The sequence below is a fragment of the Anguilla anguilla genome, chromosome 7 (assembly GCF_013347855.1).
Source record: "Anguilla anguilla isolate fAngAng1 chromosome 7, fAngAng1.pri, whole genome shotgun sequence".
Taxonomy (NCBI): Eukaryota; Metazoa; Chordata; class Actinopteri; order Anguilliformes; family Anguillidae; genus Anguilla; species Anguilla anguilla.
The window spans coordinates 47,639,125-47,664,996 of NC_049207.1; the positions used below are offsets into that span (position 1 = coordinate 47,639,125).

The following is a 25,872-nucleotide window of genomic DNA, read 5'->3' on the forward strand; positions in this document are numbered from 1 at the left end:
TCTGACTGCCTGTCTAGCTTGGCTTAGTGTCAGTTATTTTCTGTCACTGTTGATCTCTTGGAATTCTGATAATTACCATCAATTTTGTGGACGCAGAACTGCTACCATAAAAACACGCCCCAGGACTCACGCTAAAATATTTATTCACTTATTTCCTCCCAACGTTTTCCTTTTTTAAGCCCCCGTTTTAAAAATACATGATACCTGCTCATCTGAATGTGAATTATTGATGATGTTTTCACGGAATAGCCCACGGTGTCCTCTTTTTTTTTTGCGCACGTTCGCTGATAGCTCTGTTAAAGGTACGATGACCCGCCAAATAAGCGACCGTCGGCCCAGCGCCGGCACAGCTGTTTGGTTTGCCAGCGGTCCATTAGCGGCCCACTGTAGCGCCACTTCGTAAAAAGCGCTGGCAGCCGACGGTGGTGCCAACGACTGGCAGATATTTCACAGGCGGGAGGCTGCGTGCTCGCTGGCTGGGAAGAAAGTCATAACATCATGAAATTATTTTTCTGTGCGGTCGGATTTATTTTTCCGTCCACTCCTGGTGCCGGTCCAGTTATCCGGAGCTGGAGCTGGAGTCTTAGGTGCCATTATGAGGAGAAAGGCCTGCGTGAGCTGCGCTGGGGTGAGTTGGTCTATTTGTGCTAAATATCCCATAATGTCTCCCTGCAGTACTCTGAGCTAATGGATGATGTGGCTTCAGCTCAGACCGCATTACCCATGGCTGCTCTGCAGGGGGCGCCCTACACCTGAACCACCCAAAATCCCCTGAGGAAATACATGCCCTCCCCCCGCACACCACACACACACACAAACGTGAGCACACAGCACACACACAAACACACACACACTTGCGCACGCACACACACACACACACACACACACACACAGTGGCACTCGCCCGCATTCATCCACTGCCCCTGCTGTAAGTCAAATGCTCTGTTACCAGGGTGATTGTGAGGTGGGGGCTGGGGTCAGAGCCATGACCCACAGAAGGTGTACAGTGTAACGTTAATCGTTCAAGTTTGTGCAGGGGGGTGTCTCCATAGTAACGGCCCACTGTAACGACAGAAGGTTCTCCTCCCTTTTTTTAACAACATTAAAACGAAAGTTCATCGTTTTAATGGGGTGAAAGGAAGGCTTTGACCTCGGTTTCTCTTGAAAAATGGAAGCATATCAGTTACTTTATCACGTTAGCATGATAGCATGGGAGTTGGGGGGGGGGGGGTTAAACCAGGGGATGGGCAACTGAGCTGTGATCAAACAGGGCTCGTATGGCCACACAGTGTAGCTGAAGCTCATGTCTCTGGAAACTGCCGGAAGAAAAGTGAGGTCACACACACCCTCCCCCCCCCCACCCAGAGTATTGAGGCAAGTCCAGCAACAGGCCTACTGAGTCGGTCTAAGGGGATGTCAGATGCCAGTGATCAAAGGCCTCAGCTGAAGTACACACTCTTTTTTTATTTAACTTTTGGGGGGGGGAGGGGGGGGTGTGGGCGGGGGTTGTAATGGGGTGGGAAGGGGTGGGGTGGGGGGTCACGGGGTGGCATAGGGGTATTTGGCAGTCTCTTTTTACTGCCTTCCCTAATGACTTAAATTGTGTCCAATTAAAGCTGGAACCCAAAAAAAAAACCATGAACCCTCCCCCCCCCACCACCACTTCTCGCCCACATTGAGTGGTAAACTCACCCCCCCCCCCCCCACAGTAAAACAGCAGAGTGTTTAATTATCTCCCTCTGCAACTCTGACTGTATGGAGCTCTGTTCCTTAAGGAAGGCGTTCTAATGATTAGCAAGGTCCTGACTGTGAAGTCTTTAACTCTTTTTTTGGGGGGGGGGGGGGGGGGGTTGTTGAATGCGCTTGGGTTCCTTTTGAAGACGGGAAGGTTGGAAACATTTCCATGTGTGGGAAACTGCCGGTTTACTGCCCCCTGACTGGTCCTGCCAGCGGCAGGCCCTGGACCCCGTGTGGACCCCCAACTTTGTTCTGGGGTGTGAAGGGCAGCAGTGGGGTTCAGACACTGTGCTGACATGCAGGTCCCCTCTCCGTTTGGAGATTACAAAAATAGGGCTACAATACCATACACCATATACTAGCTGCAAACTGTAATATGTACTATATGATTGGATCCTATATACTGTATACTAAGTGATACTATACACTATATTATTGCCATGGCGATGCTGCTGACACTAACCCTACATCCAAGATACTCAGCTTTGTCCCTTTAATTCAGCAGGGCTGCTGATTTTCTTTTATTCCTGAAAGTTCATTGATTGATTAATGTTACTCATTGGCCAGAGGACCCCACTCACCTGGTAACCAGGTGTAAAACCAGTCCCTGATTAGAGGGGGGGAAGAATGAAAACCAGCAATGTAGCTGTCCTCCAAAGCCACGTTTGAGCATCTGTGCACATTTGGATCTAATTATTTGCGGGAAGAAAATCCTTTCATTTGAAAAAACAACTTTTGTGACTCAACCGTCCCAGACATTTAAAATTTGTATTTCGTAAGCATTTTTAATGTCTGCTTAAGTGCAGTTTTTTAAAGAATAATTTCCAGGGGCTACAGGCAACAGCAGGAGAAACATTTTTAAAATACAGGAGCCTTCTGAGCCCAACTGTGGGGCTCCTCAGAAGGAATTCTGGGACTGTCTTTCCCTGTCTCGTCCTCGGACTGGTGCGCATCTCGTTCTTTGTTGGGTTATGGCGTCCACAAATAAAACCGTTTCCTCTGTTTAACTGCCCTGGGAGTCCGGCCGTTGCCCACGCTCCGATTGTCTCCGGTGTCGAGGTCCGGATTTTACAGCTAGGTGAGAAGGTGTCGGCGGGCAAGAGCGGTTGGAAAATAAAATGTCATCCTATCGCGAGTCTGTGGCAGGCCATGGAGAGAGAGAGAGAAAGAGAGAGAGAGAGATAGCCGAGGTGCCACAGAAGTGGACTTCTGGTCTATTTACTAAGATCGCAGTTCCTGACAGGGTCTTCTGCTGGTCTTTGCCAAAACTTCAGAGCACATATAAGCTTTGCGCGTTTAAATAACTTTTCCAACCATTTCTGCGAGTTTAGTCTGATAGTCTCAACACTATAATCCTCCCTCTGAGGTTCTGGGCTCGATTCCCAGGTGGGGCACTTCTGTCATACCCTTGAGAAAGGGACTTAACCCGAATCGCTTCGGTAAATATCCGGCTGTATAAACGGATTGTACATAAAAAAAACCTAAGCTGTGTAAGTCACTCTGGATAACAGTGTCTGCTAAATGCACGGCGCGTAAAATGTAAACGGTACCGTGTTATCAGCGTGGCCCGTTTCTGTAAGTCAATCTCATTATTCTGCGATCCTCCGCTTTATTCCTGCAGGATTCGCTTCACTGCGGCGGCTTTGCGGTGTTAAATCGCAGTGAGAATTTGCTTCGTTCCCCCTTCGCACGGCGGTGCTATCTGTAATCATACGGCTTTCAAGTGACTTAAAACCACCGCTAAGCGCACTCCTGTGAAAGCCAGCCGGGCTGTTTCATAAAGAGACACTTTAGTTTGAATACAGGGTGCCATGAATCACAATGAGGCTTAAGTGTGCTGATGGCCGGATCACCTTCCCCATAATAATTTGCTGATTAAATGTGAGGTTGGGGTCAGAAAGTGTTTCTATTTCACATACTTGTAAAACTGAGCTTTGCTTTGTGATATTTTGCTCTGACGGTGCAACGTCTGCAGCAAACTCAGAACAAGATGAATGGAAGGTCAAGTCTAATGTATCTTTTTTTCAGTTTGTAAAAAAAAGAATTCAAGCCTTTCAGTCTTTCCGAGAAAAAAAACAAAAAAAAAAAAAAACGACAGACTAAAAGTAAAATGTTTATTATTTCCAGGCTTTTTCTCCTGTGGCATTTTCCCGTTTTGACAGGGTGACAGTTGTAAATGGGGTTATCTAAAGGTTATAAACCTAACAAGCTGACTGTATGGAGCTTGTCAGGGGCAAATCTTTACATCGGTTAAAGACTAGGACCCTCAAGATCTGTTGACCTTTCCTCTGTCAAAGGGTCACAGGATAATCGCGACAGTAGAATGTCGGCTTTTATTGAGTTTTACTGCCCGCTCTTTTGTTGCGCTTGTCTTGATAACACCCATTGGCGAGTCATTTAAGTCTGAGATAGCCCGGCCTTTATGGTGAGACCTCACACTCCAGTGAATGCGTCGCTAGCCAATAGCTCCGCGGCAGCGATAAACTCCTAACGGCAGTAAAGCCGAGGCTAGCCCCCTCGCCATCGTTTGCTTTATAGCGCCCTTCATTGCCGCACTTAGGGTCAGTTTGGACCGAAAGGGAGTGGTTACCAGAAGCAAAATTCCGATGCGGTTCAAGAGATTGTGTGGGTTGCATGGGGGAGGAGAAGATCAGCATCCATGAAAGAACAGCACTCATGTTAAGATGAGGTTGAACATTCAAACGTTTTTGCATAATGCCCACATCAGTGATACAGTGGGTTCCAGTGAGAGGAATTGGAACGGACAAAGAAAACCCCAATTTACATTTAAACTTTCAGCATTTAGAGAATGCGCTTGTCCAGAGTGATTTACACAGCGTACGTTCTTCATGTGCAAAGCATTTATAAAACTGGATATTTGCTGAAGCAGTCCAGGTCAAGTGCCTTACTCAAGAGTTCTATGGCAGTGCCCCACCTGGTAATCAAACCTGCAACCTCAGTTGCAAGAACAGACATTCTCTGAGAACGGGAAGCATTCAAACCTTTCTATTTCAATAGAGGGGACAGGGATGGCTGTTTGCCTGCAGTTCGAGTTTGGCTATGTTCACCTTCTTATCAAGTATACTTGAAACACGGAAGTGACGTCTGCTGCACCGAGCACAGAAAACAACAGTGGCTGTGGTGGATAAGAAATTTTTACAGACAGATGTCAGTTAATTTCAGTCAGTGAGGTCACTTTAATTAATTTAGTGCTGCAGAAAGGAAAAGAAGAAAGAGGAGTTGGTGTGTTTATTCGCTGTATTGAACGCGAGGCAGAACGCAGCCAGCAATGTGAAATTTTACACCAATTGCAGACAATCTCTGCAGGAGCATGCACACTGCAGTGGCCAAAGTCAGTACGGTGTTTCATTTTCTCCACAATCATGTCATTTTACATCATTTTGTTCGTACAAACTAGCCAGAGGTTTGTTTTAAGCAGCAAGTATACTCCCATCTTTAGTGTGGGGCTGCTTTTCGGGAGTTCCGTGGGGGGTGAAACAGGACTTGCGGACAGGGTATCAGAACCTGAGGGAGCTGAAGAATTTGTCTTTACAGTAGGGTGTTTCTCCAGCAGTCCTCAGGGTATAATGATAGATAGGGTGGGAATGCTTAGTGCAATATCCGGGGTTGTAAAACTCTGCAGGTGCCCTTCAGAATGCACTGGACATCAATACAATTTTTGAATTTTGGGGGGGGAAAGTTCCCCTACTTGCATAACTTTGCGTAAGGTTACAATTCTAAAAAAGGCCCTCCATTATCTTTTAACTAACAACTGCAACTGAGTGCCGCTGACCCATTTTTTTGGTATTGTAACCTGTCACAAGGTTATGCAAGTAGGGGAACTTTTCCGAAAAAGTCCTCAGGGTATGCTGGGTACAGAGGCTGCGGGGTTGTCAGGGCATGTCGGTTCTGGACACCAGCGTTTTATAGCGTCAGGAGGTGAGATCCAGGTGTGAAGTAGTGTTGGGGTCATTCCGTCTGTGACTGGAAAGGGCGCCGTAAACTCGGGGGGGGGGCGTTTATGAGTTATGTGTCCCTCATAAAGGTCAGAGGTCAGGGATGTATAAGTGTCCTCGTGTTTATATTTGTTCAGCCTGTATAACGTGGCGTTTGAGTAAAAGGACAACCCTTTAAGCATGCTCTCTCTCTTTATTCCACCTTAGTCTTCCGTACGAGGTGGCTTGAGAACACTCGTTATCCCACCGAAAGCCACTACAGACAGGGATTCACAACGGACAACTGAACAACTCCTCTGCACCATTTTAAGCACAATACACAAATCAACTCAAACAGCAATTATATGAGTCCAGTAGCTACAGTATGTTTTCCTTCAGAGCACTCCATCAGAGTTGAGTTACACTGATCATGTGATGTGTGAAGCAGACATGCAGACATTCAATAACCTGGAAAGTAAAAAAAAAAAAAAAAACCTGCCAAGTCAGCAGCCAACGTGCTACCAGCTGTAATGAAGATTAAGAATGCCTGATTACTTCTCCCAGATAAGGAAATAAACACATAACAACCTGACCCAGCAAGTGACACAAGTCTGATCATGTCTGTAGACCTACCGCTTGCGGCCCGATAGAGATAATGTGTCCCATTTGTCCTGAAAGGACCCGTGATGAACCGTATGCTAATCGCTTCAGCTTTCTTACTTACCCTAGGCTTCTGTGGGCTAGCAGAGCGTTCACGGCCCTTATTGTGAGTATGAATGGGCTATAAGATTAGCATTGATCATTATTGGTGCTATTTACATTTACATTTACATTCAGGCATTTAGCAGACGCTATCACCCGGCGCAGCATCATTATGTGCTTACATGCCGGTAGAGGCGATGAACAGCCCTGATGCCAAGTCATCAAGTTGTCAACCGACAGTGGTAGTAGAAAATATAATCTTAAAAAGTTAGATGTGATAGCTGGTGCAGTTACCTGAAAACTTGTCTCAGTCCTCTCTAGGTGTACTAACAGGGCATATGGCATATGTGTCCTCTTAGTTGTTAGTTGTTAATATACATGTGTTTATTTTTTTAATTATGTCTATGCCATACGCTGCAGGTCACCTGCGGCAAAGAAAGAAAGATGATGCTGTGTGAAACACAGTCTGTTAGCTTTCATTAAGAGATGACCATTAAAATAATCCTTCATCTTTTCAAAATGTAAAGTTGGTAATACACTGGTTGAGTTTGCAGAGTGACATCACGCATTGACAGTTCTAAAATGGCTGTCACTTTGTATGATAGGCAGTTAAGAGTTGACAGATGTGTTTTTGGGCCTTTTTGGAATCGAGTTTTAGATTTAATCTGTGACAGAATTTGACCTTTCTTCAGGTCCACTGAACTGCCACAAATGGAAGAATTGTTGTTCAAAAACCCATGTGGACAACTGATAACCTATACTGCAATGAATAATATATTACACAGAACAAAAAATACTTCCAAAGCACATAAACGGTTTTCCTTTTCTGTTTATGTTTGGCTGTGCAAGCCGTGGCACATTACAAAGGCTGATGGATTTGTTTTGACTTCATTCGCCACCAGAAGCCTTCTTCCCCTCAGAAGCTGTCAGACAGACCGACAGACAGGTGGTTAACTCTGCCATCGGCGCAACGCCTTGGCGGAACGAGGCATTGTGCTTATCCCTGCGTGTTTACTTAAGTGCCAGCAGTCAGCCGAGCGTTCCAGAGACAACGATACCTGTGACTTCACCTTTGCATAAAAACAACAGCCTGCTATCTAGTCCTGCTCTTTGAAGTTACACACATGAAGAACGCATAATCATTTGTTAGCCAGTGCTTTCATTTTGTTAGCACAGGATTGAATGGCTGTTTTGCACTTTCTTAGGCTGTTACCACTTCATTTTTTGGTAAATAACAAACACACTTATGATATTGCTCCTTGTATGTTGTTCTGTATAATATATAATATAGTACCTGGCAAATAAATCTATGATTATGATTATGATGATGCTGATGATGATGATGATGAATCATATTTAGTCATTATTCGACTGCAAGTTTACACTCAGTTTAAATTTATCTTTGTCAAAGAAGGCCAGAACATAAATAGGTTTTTGGAAGTGCATTCAATGAGCATGCGGTTGATTGGCTGGTTTTTTTTTGATGAACTCCAGATGCTAATAACCAGGGCCCAGGGTTTTTAAATTTTTATTTCCGTTCCCGTTCGCTCCCGTAAACTGGAGAGAGAGGGAGTTCGGTCACAGCAGGATGTGGAATTGTCCCCCTGTCACAGAGTTGCTAATGTAATGGGGTGCGAATCCCCCCACCCCCCTTTCCCAGCACAAAGGGGAACCGGCTCACGCCTGACCCCACCTGCTGTGTGCAGACAGTGCCTAACCGGCCTTGGCTGAAACAATGGCTTTCACAGGATACAGGGCGTCCCACACAAAACCCACAGTGGGTCCCCATCGCTGCCCAAAAACCCCTCTGCCTGCTGGGTACACGCACCCTTATTGCCCCAAGCACCCACTCTTTTTCAGTCATATTATTTCACCCAGTTCTGTATAGATATGCGCACCTTAAAGAAAAACACTGAATGATTAAAGTCATTATTATTACACAATATATGTGATTCGGTCATTCTGCAGGTACTTTTAGCCAAAGTGTGTACTATCATCATAACTATTATACCGAACCTGAAAACTTTCTTGTAATGAGCGTCATCAGTGACAGGCAGTATGTATGCATGCAATTGCATGTTAAGGATTTCATATGGACTACGGGTGGCTCACCTCTTTTTTTGTGTGCACTAACTCACTACAGATGCTTTCATTTGGGAGGTATTGTGTAATTAGGAACAGGATACATGTTTGTGTATTTATGCCCATCCCTGCGCTCTGCACTATAAAAGATCTTCCCCACTGGGACCACAAACAAGGCTTCTTCCTGTGAAGGCTTTTATACATGGAGACTGAGAGTGGAGAACCTCTTTGGAAGTGCAGGATGGGTGGGGAGGGGGAGGGGGGGGGGGGGCTGTTTGTGTCAGAGGTTGCCAGAGGTTACCAAATAAATCCTTCATTAGTTACATGACCCCCGCCCCCCCAAGCTGACGGACATCTGAATGAAAAACAGGACGCCCCTCATTCAAGACCAAGGTTTGGTTACGAGAGAGTGGATCCCATTTGGTTGTATCATGATTAGACTCGAAACTCTGAGGTTGCAGGTTTGATTCCCAGGTGGAGGCATTGCCTTTGTACCCTCGAGAAGGCTGCTTTACCTCAGATCCTTCAGCTCAAATACTCAGATGTATAAATTGACTGTATGTGAAAACTGGAAGCAGAGTCAGTTTCTCTGGACAAAAATATCATTTAAACGTCTATATTTAACTTGTAAAAATATGAAACACGTACGACCATCTTCCCCGGGGAAGGAAGGAAGGCCGCACTCTCGAAGAGGGGAAGAGAGGGAAGGCGTTGCCCGCGGCGACGAGGCCAGAACGTCCAGTTCCTGGGTAGGGAGGAAACGCAGGCGCCCCGCACGCAGACTCCGAGGGGCTCGTTTTGTGAAAGGACAGGAAACGCTGCACCTTTTCTTATCCCTGGTGGAAACAGCGGGGACGTCGTGGTCAGATTTTGTGGGACCCCGCCCAGCCACCCACCGCATTCAAGGAATTTCTTGGAGTGGCTGCACGGACACTGGCCATGAGCCAAGAGCGTCTAAATCACCCATACCTCCCTATTGTCTCAGCAGGCGGGATTATGGTCTGCAGAAGGACTTTCGTTCATCCACACGTATGACACCCGGACACCGGAGGCAGCGTCGGGTTCCAACTTTGCGTCAGAATTAATTTTGACAGTTCCCACATCTCAGTTCCCCACCCGGTAGCTTCCCAAAGACGGTTCAGAAAAGTTTTGTCTGTTTATTTGTTTGTTTGTTTGTTGATCGTCCCGTGATTCCATTCTAAAGCAAAGTCACAGTTCCTTTGAGGGAAGCATTCATCTTTAGCGCAGGCTTGACGTTGCTAAACTGGCGTTCTCAATCCGGAACAACAGGCTGGGGGTCACGTTGGGTTTAATACATTTCGCCTGCCAATGGGGGAGAGGGAAGCCTCGCTTATTCTCCCTTTGTACCAGGTAATCTGGAAAGTGACAAACAGCAGGTTTTGTTCGGCGCTGGGCATAAGAGGCTGCCCTTTTGTCGGCTACACAATGATTCAAACACATTTGTCAACTCGGGTTTTAAATGATGCCAGCCTTTGCTTGTGAGACCTTCATAATGAAAAATGGCACTGTCCGATTCCATATAAATCACCCGCAACTTTTACACACGCGCTTTCCTTCGTGCGTTTATTGTTTGTCTCTCTCTGTCTCGTTTTCCCTCTCTCTCTCTCTCACACACACACACACACACACACTTATTTTCTGAAACTTATTTTTGACTAATTTTTCTTTTCCAATTCGCGAATGTACCTCCCTTTGCAGAACGTGCCCATTTGAAAAGTGACTTCTCTGATTCATATGCTAATGAGCTCTCTGGAGTGTTCTGGAGAGCCGAATTATTCCGCCACCCCGGCATAGACCTGCTGACATCATTGTTAAGTTAGGAAGAGAGAGAGATGAATTTTAGTGGGGGGTCCGCCCCGTACCCACCATTCAGGCCGCTGTGGAGGGGGAGCGGGGAGAGAGGAACGGTTAACAGTTTTCGTTTCTGTGGCAGTAACGTCCCGCCGACTTGCTGCGACTCCTGCTTTTCCGCCCGAAACTATCAGGAGGGCGAGCTTGAAGGAAAACAGGACTCGGAATGGGAGGCGAGAGCTTTCCCAGAACTGTTTAGTGTTTTGCGTCTGGATCTCATTACCGTGAAGTTGGAACATGCCTTAAAAAAAAAAAGTAACCCCATCCAAGCTGAACATGCCTTGCAGCCACGGCGTCGTTTGATCATAGCAAATTCGTATTCAGCAAATAACTTCTCACGTTGTCGTTATCATTTCGAACATTTTGGCTTTTCAAGTTGAAACAAAAATAAATGGATATCTCTGGAAGTTGATGGTGAGCCCCGTCCATCCTTGAGTCTGGCGCTTACTCAGAATTAAATCTTGTCTTTTGCAATATAAAATGTGTTTTGCAGAAGGCCCTATTTGATGGCAGAGGTACAATGCAAACACTTCAGAAGAGAGTTTAGGGAAAACTGAGGGGGTGATGTGTGCAGTCCACTTGAGAGAAAGAGAGAGAGAGGGTGTGAGAGAGGAAGGAGGAGATAAATATCTGATGAATGTGTGAGTAAGCAGTGGGCCATTTTGAATTATTGCGTTCCTTTGCCATGTCAGGATTTCCAATAAGCAGCTCTCACACGGTTACTGGGGGGTGGGGGGAGGCAGCTTTAACAACTATGATGTCATTGGAGAGAGAGAGACAGAGAGGGAGTGAGACAGAGAGCTACAGAAGGAGAAGAAAGACAGGCAGAAAGAGAGTGAGACAGAGAACTGAAGAGAGAGAGAGAGAGAGATCCAGGTAGTGCTGAGGAACTGTCCTTCAGATTGGGGTCTGCAAGCTGATCTGACTGCCTCCCCCAACACTATTTGAAGTGCGTTTGAAGTGTCGTGGGAGGGACCAAAGAGAAGAGGGCAGGCCTGAGGGGGTGGGGCCACAGCGGGGGGCATCTGGGGGGAGAGAGAGAGAGAGAGAGAAAGAGACATAGACAGAGTGAGAAAGCGTCTCCTCTCCAAAGACCAGTGTTTTTACAGCCCCTGTTTGATATGGGCTGTGGCTGAACGGACCAGCTCCCAAACGGATCTGAGGACTTTGAGCTGAAAGAGAGGAACAAACATCCCTGGATACAGGAGAGGGAGAGAGAGAGAGAGAGAGAGAGAGAAGGTGGGATAGAGAGAGGGAGATAGTGGGAGGGGGAGATAGAGGGCGAGAGAGGGAGATAGAGGTAGAAGGAGAGAGAGAGAGAGGGAAATAGAAGGAGAGGGAGGGAGAGAGAAAGAAGGTGGAAGGGAGAGAGAAAGAGAGCAGCAGATCTTTATCGTTGGAGGACACATGCGGCGCGGAGCGTAGCGGGCGGACCTGGGATCGCGTGTTTGGAGAGCGCTGGCCTGCGGGGACCGGGCAGTGTGGGAGGTGAGTGAGCGTATGGAGAGTGCCTCTGCCTCCCATCCAGAGCACGGAGGAAACTGCAGATCCCTGCCTTTCTGTGGGTCCCTTTCTGTGGGGTACCCATCCGGGGGACCAGCTGCATGCTGGAGCTAATGCGGGATTTGACGAGGTACGCTAGTTTGTTTGGGAACTTTTCCTCAAAAACTTAAGAGGGACTCTTTAAGTATGATGGGCAGGCTTGCTGTGCATCCAGTGACAACACATGGAAAAGAGTTGCGTTATGTCAGCTTTATGTAACAGACTGGATGGAATTATGGGCTGGAATGGGTCGCAGTTACAATTCAGAATGGGGTGAAATTTCAACTGGGCAATTGCTTCCCCTCCACAATTAGGATGATATAACATCAGAAATATGTGGAGGGTGCACGTGTGTGCAATGTTACATTACATTACATTACATTATAGGCATTTAGCAGACGCTCTTATCCAGAGCGACTTACACAACTTTTTACATAGCACTTTACATTGTATCCATTTATACAGCTGGATATATACTGAAGCAACGCAGGTTAAGTACCTTGCTCAAGGGTACAACGGCAGTGTCCTTACCCGGGATTCGAACCTGCCACCTTTCGGTTACGAGCGCAGTTCCTTACCCACTGTGCCACACTCCGTCCTCCATGTTAGTACAAGAGTCCTCTTTGTGCAGTAAGTGTGCGTTGATTGAAGTCATACTGCAATGGTTGAGTCCGTTAGCGAGAGAACGCAGTGGCTGTTGCTGTTAGCAGGAGAACGCAGTGGTAGTGTCTGTTAGTGGAAGAGTGCAGTGGCCGTGTCTGCAAGCGGGATAACGCAGTAGCCGTGCCTGTTAGCGGGAGAATGCATTGGCTATGTCTGTTACTGGAAGAACGCGGTTGCTGTGTCTTAGTGGGAGAACGCAGTGGCCTTGCCTGTTAGCGGGAGAACGCAGCGGTGGCAGTGCAGGGCTGGTGTGGGAGAGCTGTGACTCATTTTAACAGCATGAAAGTGTGAAAGGTGACTGCGTGTTGCGCAGACGTAACTGGTGTGTGTGCGCGTGTGTGTGTGCCTGTTCGCTCGAGATGTCCCCAGCTGTCCGCCTGCAGTACGTGCGTTTCCATGCCGACACGCTGGAGGTCTCCCCTCAAACCTTAGCGGTCTCCATAGACGGGCCTCGTCACCCCGTTTGGGTCTGGTATAAATCCCCACTGAAGAACCCTGTGTTGCTCCTCAGCTGTGACTCTTAAAGGGCTGCTGAACACAATGTCCTGAACTCTGAAATCCCCACCAGCGCCCGGCACCACCATCCATCTTCCCTGCTAATTGAGTTAAACTTATGAATGGAGCTCTTTCCCAAATGGGGGTTTAATTGGGGCCAAACTCAGATGTACCAATTACCAAAAAATGAACTTCCTGGAAAAAATCCTTCTTGGGCTTCTTGTTGAATAGTGTAGGAGAGGGCCAACCTGACAAGAATTTCAAAAAAGTTCTTGAATGCTCCTTCAGGGTTTCTCACTGTATGCGATACAGAGTAAAATGGATATGTATGTACAACTTGAATCATTTGGGATCTTGCGATAAATATCAGTGCCATTTCAAAATAGTCTTCTTCTGACTTCTGTAAATGAGTGTTTCATACTCGCAGAGGTAATTTTCCAATGATGGACAAATTCATGTTTCTCACATTGCAAACAGCTGAAATGCGTGTGCAAAATGCATTTCTTTGTGCAAAGTAGCAGGCAGTTTTGTGCCTTGACTCACCAGCATGTGGGCTGCATTTGGAATCGGTTTACACTGCCCTGGTGTTGCGACTTTCAAACCTGCGTTTCTCCGAATGAGTTTTTTCCTCACCTTCTCGGTTTGAGAGGAGGTCGCGGCATTATAAAAAGAAACATCGACACGTCTGGTTTAAGTGCCAACAGGTGACACGGTGTAACATTAGTGTCTTGCTCGCTGGAATGAAGGTCTACTGTGGCTGTTTCTCAGAGCGGAGAAACAGAGTAGAATGTAAGAGAAAACAGGCTATCAGTGTGAATTTTAAAGCCCAGAGACCTTTGACAGGAAATATTGATTGTTTTTATATAAGAAAGGCTCTTCTGTGTTTTATATCTCGCTACTGACACACTGACAGAGTGTTTCACGCTGCCAAATGAAACGTATAACTTTTAGACCATGAGCGCAATATGTTTCAGGATATAAAAACCCATTTATCACCATGGAGACGGCGATGTTGACAATGAAAGCAATGTGTCAGACAGACAGACGGACGACAGGGAACTGACACGTCAAGGAGGTCCGGGGGACTTATGTCCATTTTACAACCTGTATAGATTTTGGACGTGTTTGTCCATTTTACAAGTTTATAAATGTGTGCAGTACTGCTTAGCAACAAAAGCTTTGTACTTTAAAAACTGGACATTCTAACCTTCGGTCAAGATACACTGTTGCGTACGTCTTTTCCCACTCACCTCTTTTAAAACAGGTTTGTTAATTCACAAACCGAGCGCCAAAACCTTAATCACACCAAGGCCACAACAACCGCAAAACAAAACAAAAAAAAATCTTTTTGGGCATTGAGAGCGTATCTTATTTATCAAGCGCTGAGATGAGTGGATGGTCCCCGGGGGCCTGGTTTGACCCCCATCTTTCACTGGGGTCAAAGCGCAGAACATCATTTATGCGGCGCGTCCGCGTTCGCCCGAGAGCGCTCCGCTCAGAGCCGCGGCTGACGGGCCCGACAGTCGCGGCTCATTGTGCTGTAATTGCGTCATTAATCCTCCGGGGTCCGCCGGCTGACTGGGGGCCGCTCACTTTGTCTCGGGCGCGTCTTGACCTTATCTAATTTCTCCCCCCCCCCACAAAACAAACCAGGGCCTTTAACCCTCAGCCACCCCCCCTGCCCCCACCCCCAAAAAAAAAATCCCCCGTCAAATCCCCCCCCCCCTCCCTGAGTGAGAAAAGCAAAAAGGGCTGAAGGAGAAATCGTTTTTGGAGAATTTCCCTTTATGGTGTCCGGCTTCGCCTCTGAGGAAGGCGCTAGCCGCGAGCTACGTCTAAGCCGCTTTGTTAAAGGAAACTGCACTCAGACAGGAAGACAGTGTGTACTTTTCTTGTCGGTGAGAAATGCGTGTTGACACTTACACTGCCATAGCTGCAGCCTTTCTTTTAACCCTACCAGCGTACAATTGTTCCTTTGGCGCTAACGTAGGCGGCAAAATGGTTCGGCATTCAATCATCTGTGATGGAGTGCGTTTCACACTGACAGTGTTCATTATGCATGATGCGAACACTTTTACTTTTGAGCTAACGCTAAACGCTTGTGGGTTTTACTGTGCGTTGGCTTGTCTGTGTTTCTGCAAAAGTGAATAGGAAGAAGGGAGCGACAAACTGAGAGAGCGGGTGGAGGTTGTGAAGGTGTATGCGGGGGGGGGCACTGTCTGTGTTGTGATCAGCTTGCCAGCGCCCCCCCAGCCCCGTTCTCTGTATGCAAACGCAGGGTGGAGGAGATCCCTGTCATCTTCACAGGGCTCCTGAGGTTAAGGGACACTCTCCATTGTTTCAAGGGGGGGGGGGGGGCTTTATCATATGATTCGGTTGGCAGTGAATCCTCCTACCCCCCCCCCCCCCCCCCCCCCAGCATTACTGCTTGATCATGCTCCCCCCCCACCCCCCGCTACCCACCCCCGGGGGCCTCAACTAAAACACTGGGGGTGTATCTGTGATATGCATCTCCCCCCCCCCCCCCCCACAAAAGCCTTGTTAACAAGTGCCTTCACAAAAGAGGGGCTGTTAAACAATTTGTGCCACAGGGGCCTGGGGATGGGGGGCGGAGCAATTTTGGCAGGGGTGCATACAGGAACTGACCCTACAGTCCACCACCCCCCCTCCCCCCAAAAAAAAATTTGAGACACAGGTGAAATTCACCAACCGGGGGGGTATGGGGGTGTGTTTAGAGGTTTTCTAATAAGATGCCCTTTTATTATGCCCCCCCCCCCCCCCCCAGTCTCTCTAGGAATTGATTGAGTGGAGGGAGGGAAGTTAAGGAAATGGTTCTGATCCGGTGGCCTGGCCCCGGCCTTAACGCATGTGGGACACGGACACTGGCTGGGCGCTGGCTTCAGGAAACGGGAGTGGGAGGGAGTGAGGGAGGGAGGGAGGGAGGGGATTTATTTGAGCCTGAACTCTTTTAATTACCGACTCTGTCCTCAGTGCCTCTTATACACGCTGTCTATACTACAGGACACGGTTTACAAGCCAAAGGAAATTGCTTTAATTAGCTTCTAAAGCCCGTCTTGAGAAAGAGTACTCCAAATCGTTTTCCATGACTTTACGTCCTTCTTCCCCACCGCCCTCTCTTTCAGTCGATGTTTTAATCGTGACATTGTGGGCTAAATAGGTTGAGACATAAACTTGCAACATTAAAGCTGATGCTAATTATTGTTGATTAAGTCCAGATTCTTTCCTTTTGATTAACCGTGTCTTTTTAGGAGGAGTTTTCACCCTGGTTTGGAAAGTCTGTAAAAAAAATCTTGTTTTCTCAGCTAAGGCAACTTCAGTTCATTTGCAGGCCAACAGACTCAAACGCAACACAAAGTGCTTTTTCCAACTCCTTGACTGAAGACTCATTATCTGACTTTTAGGGGGCATTAAAGTGTATAAATGCTGAGATAAGAGGACTCATTTTCTTAGGACGCAAGGTCAAAGAGATGAATTCAAGTGGGTGTAGCGTGTTTTAAGTGTCAGCAATAAAAGGCGACATTTCATTAAAAAAAGCAAACGCTGAACCCTCTTAAACTGGCCTCCCCAGATAAACACATACTTGTGTTTGAACGTGAGCTGCCACTCGGCCAGGCGCGAGGCCTCGCGGTTGGCTGGTGTCAGATGTAGCCTTGGTCCTGATGTGTGCCCTCGCATGCCTGCGTTAGCCGGTAGCCGCGGACGACGAGGCAGTTAATCATTGCCAGGGACTCAGAGGAACGCGGTAAAAGTAGCACGAGCATCATCATCGCTAACACGAGGGCTGCTGGAGACCAGCTGCGTACCTCAGCTGAACTGATACCATAACTGTGTGTGTGTGTGTGTGAGAGAGTGTGTGTGTGTCTGTGCGTGTGTGTGTGTGTGAGAGAGAGCGTGTTAGAGATAGAGAGTGTGTGTGTGCCCATCTGTGTGTGTGTGAGAGAGTGTGTGTGTGTCTGTGCCCATCTGTGTGTGTCTGTGCGTGTGTGTGTGTGTGAGAGAGCGTGTTAGAGATAGAGAGTGTGTGTGTGCCCATCTGTGTGTGTGAGAGAGAGAGTGTGTGTGTGTTTGTGTTAGAGAGAGGGTGTGTGTTTGTGTGTGCGCATGTGTGTGTTTGTGTATGTGTGAGTATGTGTGTGTGTTTGTGTGTATAAGTGAGAAAGTGGGTGTCAGAGAGTGTGTGAGAAATAGACTGTTTGTGTGTATGTGGAAGAAAGTGTGTGAGAGAGACTGTGTGTGTGTGTGTGTGTGTGTGTGTGAGTGCATGCATGTCTAACACATTCTTGAGTGTGTATTTCTGCACGCTGCATGTGTGGAATTCCTGGAGGGAGATCTCACCGCACTCTGCCACGGCTCTGGTTCTTCAAAGCCAGAGTTTGGGCGTGGCAGGCCTTCCCAGCTGCTCTTTTCTGGCTTGTGTGACTTTTTGGAGGGTGGGGGGCAGGGTGGGGTGGGGGCTATCCCATTGAAGTCCCTCAGTCAGGAGTGGAAGTGGAGCGTTTGAGAAACGGACACAACTGCAAAAGCACCTAGTTCCAAGGTGCCTGTCGCACAACTGTTCCTTAAAAGGAGAAATGTGATGACGTACGGAAAGCTGCCGTGGTCTCTAGCATGCAGCCTACGCCAGGCTGCGATTAATTAAGCTTAGCGAAGACAGCACAGTGCAATGTGAAGTCACATTTCCTGTTTGAGGTTCCTTTTTGAAGACAGACAATAAATAAATAGCCAAGTGTAGAGGTGCCCACTTAGCAAATAGCTAAATATACACTATGAATATACAATAGAAAAAAATATGCTAATTTAGCAAGTAAGTAAACACAAAAAAAAAAAAATTAACCTGGGTGTGGACAGAATATCCTGCTTCACTTTTTTTTAGTCAAGTAATATTTCCAACTCCATTTCCTTATGGATCAGAGATCCGTGGGTTGTAATGATGTCAATCAAAGAAGCAGAGGGAGGCGTATGGCTTTCCTGCATGTTCTACACAGAGCCATCCCTTGATGCAACAAAAATATATTTTCCCATATATGGAGATCCTGAAGTGTATTCAGTTGCATGTTTGTCAACAGGGCGACGTGTTTTCTTTGTGTGAGGGACGGGCGTGCAGGGGTCCTGCACGGTGTGCCGTGTGACCTGTCCAAAAAGGTCAGGGCCAGGGTCTTTGATGTGCCAGCTTTGTAGTCTTCAGCCCAGCTGACTGTCTGTTTGCGCTCGTCTGCCTCTCACCTGTTCCCCCCCCCCCCCACGCTCAGATCTCCAGGGGTAACGCAGCAGGCCACGCCTCTCCGTCACTCACGCATCGCGGGTTCGACGGGTTCACAAACGCAGCCTAAACCCGTGATGGTTTTCGCCAAATAGCGGTGCTCTCTGCGCTCCATTTATATATGTGTGAATGTGTATAACTCTCCGCAGTCCTTAAAAAGATTCTCAAACTCTTGCAGGATTTGAGCATTTCTTAACAGTGAAGGAAAAAGAAATGGAAAATGTGAGTTTTTTTTCTACAGCGGCAGTCAAAGCGTAAACCAGCAACAAATCTTTTTATAGGCAAATTATCAACATAAGAGCAGGTGGTTGCCTAGATACCCCTCGATTCTCTCGCTCCAGCTCCGCACAGGAGAGAGCTGGCGATGCAGTCATGAGACAGCTCTTCGCTCGCCTCCCTGAACCAGCAGATTTCAGCTGGAGGTAGGTAATAGCAGGGCAACGGGACAGACGCCCCAAAAACAGAGACGGGGTACAAACTAGGTGCAAGAAGTTTATCTCTGTTTCCTGCGACAAAGAGCGACACACTCATCTTTCTCTCTCTCTCTGTCTCTCTCTCTCTCTCTCTCTCTGTGTGAGCAGAACCTCGCCCCAATGAACCTGGAGAACGCAGCGCGCTACCACCCCGGCGCTCTAGGGGGCGACATGGAGCAGAAGGCCAGCAAGCTCACCCTGGGGTTCCAGCGCAGCTCCACGTCCGACGACGACTCGGGGTGCGCCCTGGAGGAGTACGCCTGGGTCCCGCCGGGGCTGCGGCCCGAGCAGGTGAGGTCACCTCCCCCACCCCCACCCCCACCCCGACTGAAAATATGCAAACATAAATGATGCTAACACAAATCAGACCACCTAAATCACAGACATGCTGTTACTCAGGCAGATTTCGAGTCTTACAGTGTATAAAGTTATGACTTTTGACCTCTGATTTATGTGCCCCTGATTGGCTGTGCTGTGCCCCTGATCGGTGGTCAAATCTGAGAAAAGATCATTGGGGAAACAGAAAAGTTTTGGTGGGTAAGAACAAATTGGGGAGAAAGGAGGTGGAGAAACTGATAGCCCTGCAGTCTTATTAGATCTGAAGGACAAAAATGCAAACATGATTTGAGTAAAACTATGTGAAAGTCCAGCGCATTTCTGGGCACTGGCCGCACTCAAATCCATCTGGCCGCCTCGGGGGGAAAGCAGTACACCGTTTAAATGCGCCTTAAGCTAAGCTAATGCGGCGCTTACTAGGCTAATCCCATTTTTATTTTCAGCGCTGTGAGCGCATGATAATGAGAATATGAGAACTGTGTCGGCTTTCTGTGACTGAGAGCGGTTAATAGGCTAGTTTAGCTCCGGAGTCTCGCGCTCTGAAGACATCAGCAGCTGTAAAGAGAGACTTTTACTGCTGCTCATGACTCATGTTAGCCATCTTGGTTTTCGCGCGCGGGCGTTTCCACGTCCCCTCCATCTCGTAACCACTCGCGGTTGTCGCCTTTTTTTCGGGAAGGTGGCCACCGGACGGAACGCGGAGCGCTACCCGTGTTAAATCCGTCACGCGAACCGGGGCGGGGTTCGCGGCTTTTAACGGTCGCGTCTAAAAATACGGAATCTGATGACGAGCCCTGCCCTCCAGCTGCGCGAGAGCAGATTCCGGCTCATACTCAGAGTAACGTCAGCGCAGTGCGGCGCGCGGTGTTTATACAGTCACGCGTAGCGTAGCGACGCGTCCACAGCGCTGGGAACTCACTCCAGCGATAACAGGAAGCGCAGTGCTTTAATGGGGCCGCGGTTCATCAGCATTGCGCCGAGACGCTCATCGCCACGATGAGCGTCGGCGAGTCATTTCCGTGGAAAAGGACGCACGTCGGGAGAACGTATAGTTTTTTCGAGTTCAGTAATCTTTTGAGGTCTGAGGCTTCAATGTGGGGGAAATCTCAGAATCATCTCTGTGCATTTGGGACAGGGCGGGGGAAGTGGGGCGGGGGTCGATTAAAAAAAAAAACGGGAAAAAAATCCTCCTCCTCCTCTATGTCCAGAGGCGCAGCCAATTAGCTACAGGATGTGTATCCTCTTATTTTATTTACAAACCTTTTTTTCATGTAGAAAGTCTGCTAATAATTATTAGCGAGTGGCATGGCTAGCCTGAGCCATCTGTGGGGGTATGCCCTGGTCCCGAGGAGCGTGAACCAATGGGGCTCTTTTTACAGTCCAGAAACAGGGCCGGCCTAGTTTTGGGTGGGGGGTTGGTGGGCGGGGTGAGGGGGTGGGGGGTGACACATGGAAGCAATGAAGGAAAGGGAAGGGCAGAATCAACAGGAGAACCCCTGAAACCACATACACCCCGCCCCCTTCAACCCCCTCTGCAAACTGTGTGTGTGTGTGTGTGTGTGTGCGTGTGCGTAAAACACAAGGGGCAAATGTAATCTCTTTATGACAGCCATTGGCTGGATTGACCCTACACACGATGGCTGGTCATTACTTTAGAGAAGGGCTGACCCTGCAGGGAACTCGTTGTCAGGCCTGAAGAGGAGGAGGATGGAGATAATAGGAACATTAAATGTGCATAATTTATGGTACCCCCCACCTTCCAAAAAGCCCCCCCCCCCTCCCGAATGTCTGTCTAAATTGCATTCCACACAACTGGTTTCAACAGCAGGATGCCACTCACAATGGAGACAAGCTCATTCCAGCACTGGCCTTTATCTGGTGTGTGTGTGTGTGTGTGTGTGTGTGTGTGTGTGTGCATAGTTCATTCCAGCCCACGCCTGGTGTGTGTGTGTGCGTAGTTTATTCCAGTCACACCAGTGTGTGTGTGTGTGTGTGTGTGTGTGTGTAATGAATCTCATTCCAGTACAAGTCTTTATCTGGGGTGTGTGTGTAATGACCAGAGCCTCAAAGTCTCTGGCTAGCATGCCCATATTGTAGTTGCTGACAATTACCATTGTCCAAGTGACAACAATATGCCTCATGCCACTGATGATAACTGCATGCAAGCTGCTGCTTATTTTAAACCCTGACTTGGCAAAGGAATGTGAAACATTACAATGGGCTTCATAGTAATCAAATGTTTTCATCTTCCCATTCCTCTCTCTCCCTCCCTCGCTCCCTCTCTCTCTTCCTCCCCATCTCTCTCTGTCTTTCTCTCCCTCTCCCAGGTTCAGCTGTACTTCTCTTCTCTCCCCGAGGATAAGGTTCCCTACATTAACAGTCCCGGGGAGAAATTCCGAATAAAACAGCTCCTGTACCAGCTGCCGCCCCACGATAACGAGGTAAGGGGGGGTGTCAGGGCGGTGAAACAGGGGGCGCGCTGCGCCGAGTTCTCTCCTCAAGATGAGTGGTAGGGCACTGTCAGGTTTTCCCTCCTTTGAAACCGCAGTCCACCGAACTCCCTTTCAGCCCCATTTTGTACGCGCAGTTAATAAAACTCGAGTGACGAGGGGCTCGATCGGCCTACGCAGATTCCCGCCCGCGCCCGTGCGAATTTCGCTCGGCGTTCCAGCGCTCCGCGAAGATGGCCCTCTCCACTTTCTTTCCCCCGGAGGTGGGGGCGCAGTCGGCACAATGGCACTCTTGACGGAGTGATTTTTTACGATGTTTGCTGCCACGGCCTGACCGTGAGGCGGAGGGATTCCTGGCATAGCTGTGGTTCACAGGCACGGCCTGGTGGGCCGGAGAGAGAGAGAGAGAGAGAGAGAGAGAGGGAGAGAGAGATCTCTTTGTGACACGGTCCAGCGGCCTCTGCTAGTGTGTCTCCTTCATGTCTTTTTGATTTCTCTCTAAACAACCTGCCTCTTTGTTTAAGCGGCTGCTGCTTTGGTTTTGTAAAAGATTTTTACAAAAAAGCCAGCACTGTCCACAGAATAAGCACTAAGAAATGGCTCCTCAGTGAAAGTGGATCAGGTTTGATGTGGGTTGTCTTCAGGGAACCAATCCAGAACGCGTTAGATACAAACTGAGAGGCTGTGCTCGCTCTACATTTCTATTTCTATCTCCATTTTCTCTCACTGTCTTTCTTTCCATATTCCTCTCTCTCTCGCCCTCACGCTTTCCTTCTCTCGCTCTTTAAAGTCAAATTCAAATGTGCTGCATTGGTGTGATATTACCAAGGCCTCTATCAACAAAAACTGCAGAATCAATGACATGAGATGCACTGACATTTACTTCAAACTTGCAAGCGATGAAAGGTAAAATGATGATCTCTCCCGGCACTCCTCCGCAGGTGCGGTACTGCCAGTCTCTCAGTGAGGAGGAGCAGAAGGAGCTGCAGATGTTCAGTATTCAGAGGAAGAAGGAGGCGCTGGGAAGAGGAAGCATCAAACTGCTGCCCCGAGCGCTGATGCACACCGTCTGTGAGCACGTACGTCCCCGCAAAACTCCTCCAAAACCCCCTCTGATACACACCGTCTGTGAGCACGTACGTCCCCGCAAAACTCCTCCAAAACCCCCTCTGATACACACTGTCTGTGAGCATGTACGTCCCCCAAAACCCCTCCAAAATCTCGTATGTGAGCATATATGTCCCCGCAAAACCCCTCCTGAACCCCCTCTGATGCACACCTTCTACGAGCACAGACAGAGGGTGAGGAGGAGGAGGAGTGAGGCGTAGGCCGTCCCGCAGTCGTAACTCCTCCAAACGTCTGATTTCACCGTGGAGGAGCGGAACACTCCAGCTTTACCCCTTCCCTCCCTCCCTCACGCACGCACGCACGCACGCACACACATGATTCCGAGCAGAATGTTCAGTCCCGCGTGGCTTTCCCGGTTTTCCAAGCCCAAGGCCAAGGGCCGGATTAATAGAGAGCAGCTGTGAGCCGAATCTCAGAGAGGACATCAGCGGCTAAATTAAGGCGTGGCCACGAGCGTTCGGTCACGGCCTGTTAAGCCGCCCCATTGGTTAATCTGTCGGGACTCGTTAATAAAGCTAATAAAGTGGATTTGAGAATAATATATGGTAGGCAACCCAGAAACCAACACACGGTGCAGTGACGTCTTCCTAAATGAAAACTCTTGAAAACAAAGACGTTCACCCTTCTCCCACCTGCTGAGGTCATTCCATTTCTCACTCCGTTTGCTGACTCGCGTTCTCCCCTTCTCGTTTTGTCTCCAGTGCGGGGAGAACATCGCCGGCGGCGAGATGGCGGTATTCGCCTCCCGGGCGGGGCCGGCGTTGTGCTGGCACCCAGCATGCTTTGCGTGCTCCACGTGCGGCGAGCTCCTGGTGGACCTCATCTACTTCTACCAGGACGGCAAGATCCACTGCGGCCGACACCACGCCGAGCTTCTGAAACCCCGCTGCTCCGCCTGCGATGAGGTCAGCTACATTTCAGTGTCTCTATTACAGCTTTATAACATGTTATAAATACCTTATATACTAGCCCTATTACAACTTTATGAGCTGTTATAGACACCTTATATATTATCCATATTACATCTTTATAACATGTTATAGACACCTTTTATATTATCCATATTACAACTTTATAACAGGTTATAGATACATTATATATTATTCCTAGAGACCTATATTTTCCTGAAGCAGCTGAATGGCTTATCATGTACTCACGAAAGTTCCTCGTACCTTTGCAGATCATCTTTGCGGATGAGTGCACGGAGGCGGAGGGGAGGCACTGGCACATGAAGCACTTCGCCTGCTTCGAGTGCGAGACGGTCCTGGGGGGCCAGCGCTACATCATGAAGGACGGGCGGCCATTTTGCTGCGGCTGCTTCGAGTCCCTGTACGCCGAGTACTGCGAGGCCTGCGGGGAGCACATCGGTGAGCCAATCGCCACACGCCTCGCGCCGCCAACCGGCCAATCCAGACCTTAGATTTAAAGGGTTCTGTGTCCAGTTGACTGATCCGATCCTCTTTTCCACACACTCATCAAATCGTAACAACTTACTGTATGAGAGTCACGTGAGCACATGAACTGTGGTGCCTCAGTGAGCCAAACATCTGATCCCTTTTACTGCCAACCAGCCGATCCAGAGCTTAGATTTAAAGGGCTCATCCTCTTTCATCAAATCTTAACAGCTTACTATATGAGAGTAACGTGAGCACATGCACTGTGGTGCCTCCTTGAGCCAATCATCTGATCCGTTTTACTGCCAACTAACTAAGCCAGCACTTGTCCTATTGATGAATGGTGCTCAGAATAAAATTCAGTATATTATTATCTCTTCCCCATCATGTCATTTTTTAAAGTCATGTCAACTTTAAAGTCTAACGGCCCCACCCCTTTCCCCTGCAGGCGTAGACCACGCCCAGATGACGTACGACGGTCTGCACTGGCACGCCACGGAGTCCTGCTTCAGCTGCGCCCAGTGCCACAGCTCCCTGCTGGGCTGCCCCTTCCTGCCACGGCAGGGGCGCATCTACTGCTCCAAGGCCTGCAGCCTGGGCGAGGACGTGCACGCCTCCGACTCCTCCGACTCCGCCTTCCAGTCCGCCCGCTCCCGCGAGTCCCGCCGCAGCGTCCGCGTGGGCAAGAGCAGCCGCTCCGCCGACCAGTGCCGCCAGTCGCTGCTCTTCTCCCCGGCCGCCAACTACAAGTTCCCCGTCTTTTCCGGCGGCATCGGCGGCGGCGGCAACGGCGCTGGAGACGGGGCCGACGACACGCTCTCCCGCAAGATGGCGCACCTGAGTTTCGCCGCCGACGAGGAAGACCGCCGCTACTGGAAGGAGCGGGAGGAGGACGAGGAGCAGGAGGAAGAGGCGCCGCCGGAGGAGGACCACGAGGAGGAGTGGGCCGAGCACGAGGACTACATGACGCAGCTGCTGCTCAAATTCGGCGACCGCGGCGCCTTCCGGAAGGCGGAGGACCTGGAGGAGGTGGGGCCGGCCGAGCTCTGGATGACATCACCGGAGGGCGAGGTCAAGGCCAAGGCGGGGCCAAACGTGGGCGGTCACCGCGGCCAGCAGGGCCTGGCCAGCAAGCGGTACCAGACGGACATGTACTGGGCCCAATCGCAGGACGGGCTGGGAGACTCCGCCTACGGCAGCCACCCGGGCCCCGCCAGCAGCCGGAAGATGCAGGAGCTGGACCTGGAGCACGGGGCGGCCGGGTTCGAGCGGGAGCAGAAGCAGTGGTACGACGACTCACTGGAGTGCATCACCGACGAGCTGAAGCAGCCCGAGCAGAGCATCCGAGACTCCATGGACTCGCTGGCCCTCTCCAACATCACCGGTGAGATAACCCACCGCACTCAGCAAAATGTGCCATCATCCTACACACACCCCATAACATAACAGCAGCAGGTCAAGGAAGCACACTGTTAAAAATTTATAATCTTGGACTTAAGATCTTGTGTTAGGAGGGCAACGGATCTTTTGTTCTTCATACTTCTTTTGTATGAACTGTATGAAGAAGTATGAAGATCTGTTGTTCACCTAACTCAAGATTTCAAGGCAGCCGGTTTACTCATTATTTTAAGTAGAGCACCATGAAATTTTTTACTGTATACTGTTTTCACTTGCTCCTGTTATGTGCCTACTGTGGTTCATTGTAGTTTCTGACCAGCTGTAAGCATATGCATTATTGTCACCTGGGTCAAATATGCATTTGAAATTCTTTAAATAAGGGAT

At 48.9% G+C, this 25,872-nt stretch overlaps 1 protein-coding gene across 3 annotated transcripts in view; it reads left to right on the top strand.

Annotated features, from left to right (window-relative positions):
• LOC118231060 (prickle-like protein 1) overlaps positions 1–25,872 on the top strand; it is a 42,283-nt gene that overhangs the window by 14,136 nt on the left and 2,275 nt on the right. Inside the window, exons 1-7 of one of the 3 annotated variants that reach the window (XM_035424500.1) lie at positions 11,389–11,816; positions 18,891–19,073; positions 21,446–21,559; positions 22,510–22,647; positions 23,398–23,601; positions 23,877–24,063; positions 24,539–25,474. In XM_035424500.1, coding sequence (XP_035280391.1) covers positions 18,903–19,073; positions 21,446–21,559; positions 22,510–22,647; positions 23,398–23,601; positions 23,877–24,063; positions 24,539–25,474 — 1,750 coding nt within the window. In that variant the 5' untranslated portion in view covers positions 11,389–11,816; positions 18,891–18,902. Of the gene's footprint in view, positions 1–11,388; positions 11,817–18,623; positions 18,732–18,890; positions 19,074–21,445; positions 21,560–22,509; positions 22,648–23,397; positions 23,602–23,876; positions 24,064–24,538; positions 25,475–25,872 lie in introns of those variants that run through there. The other 2 variants (XM_035424501.1, XM_035424499.1) reach the window with 2 other exon arrangements.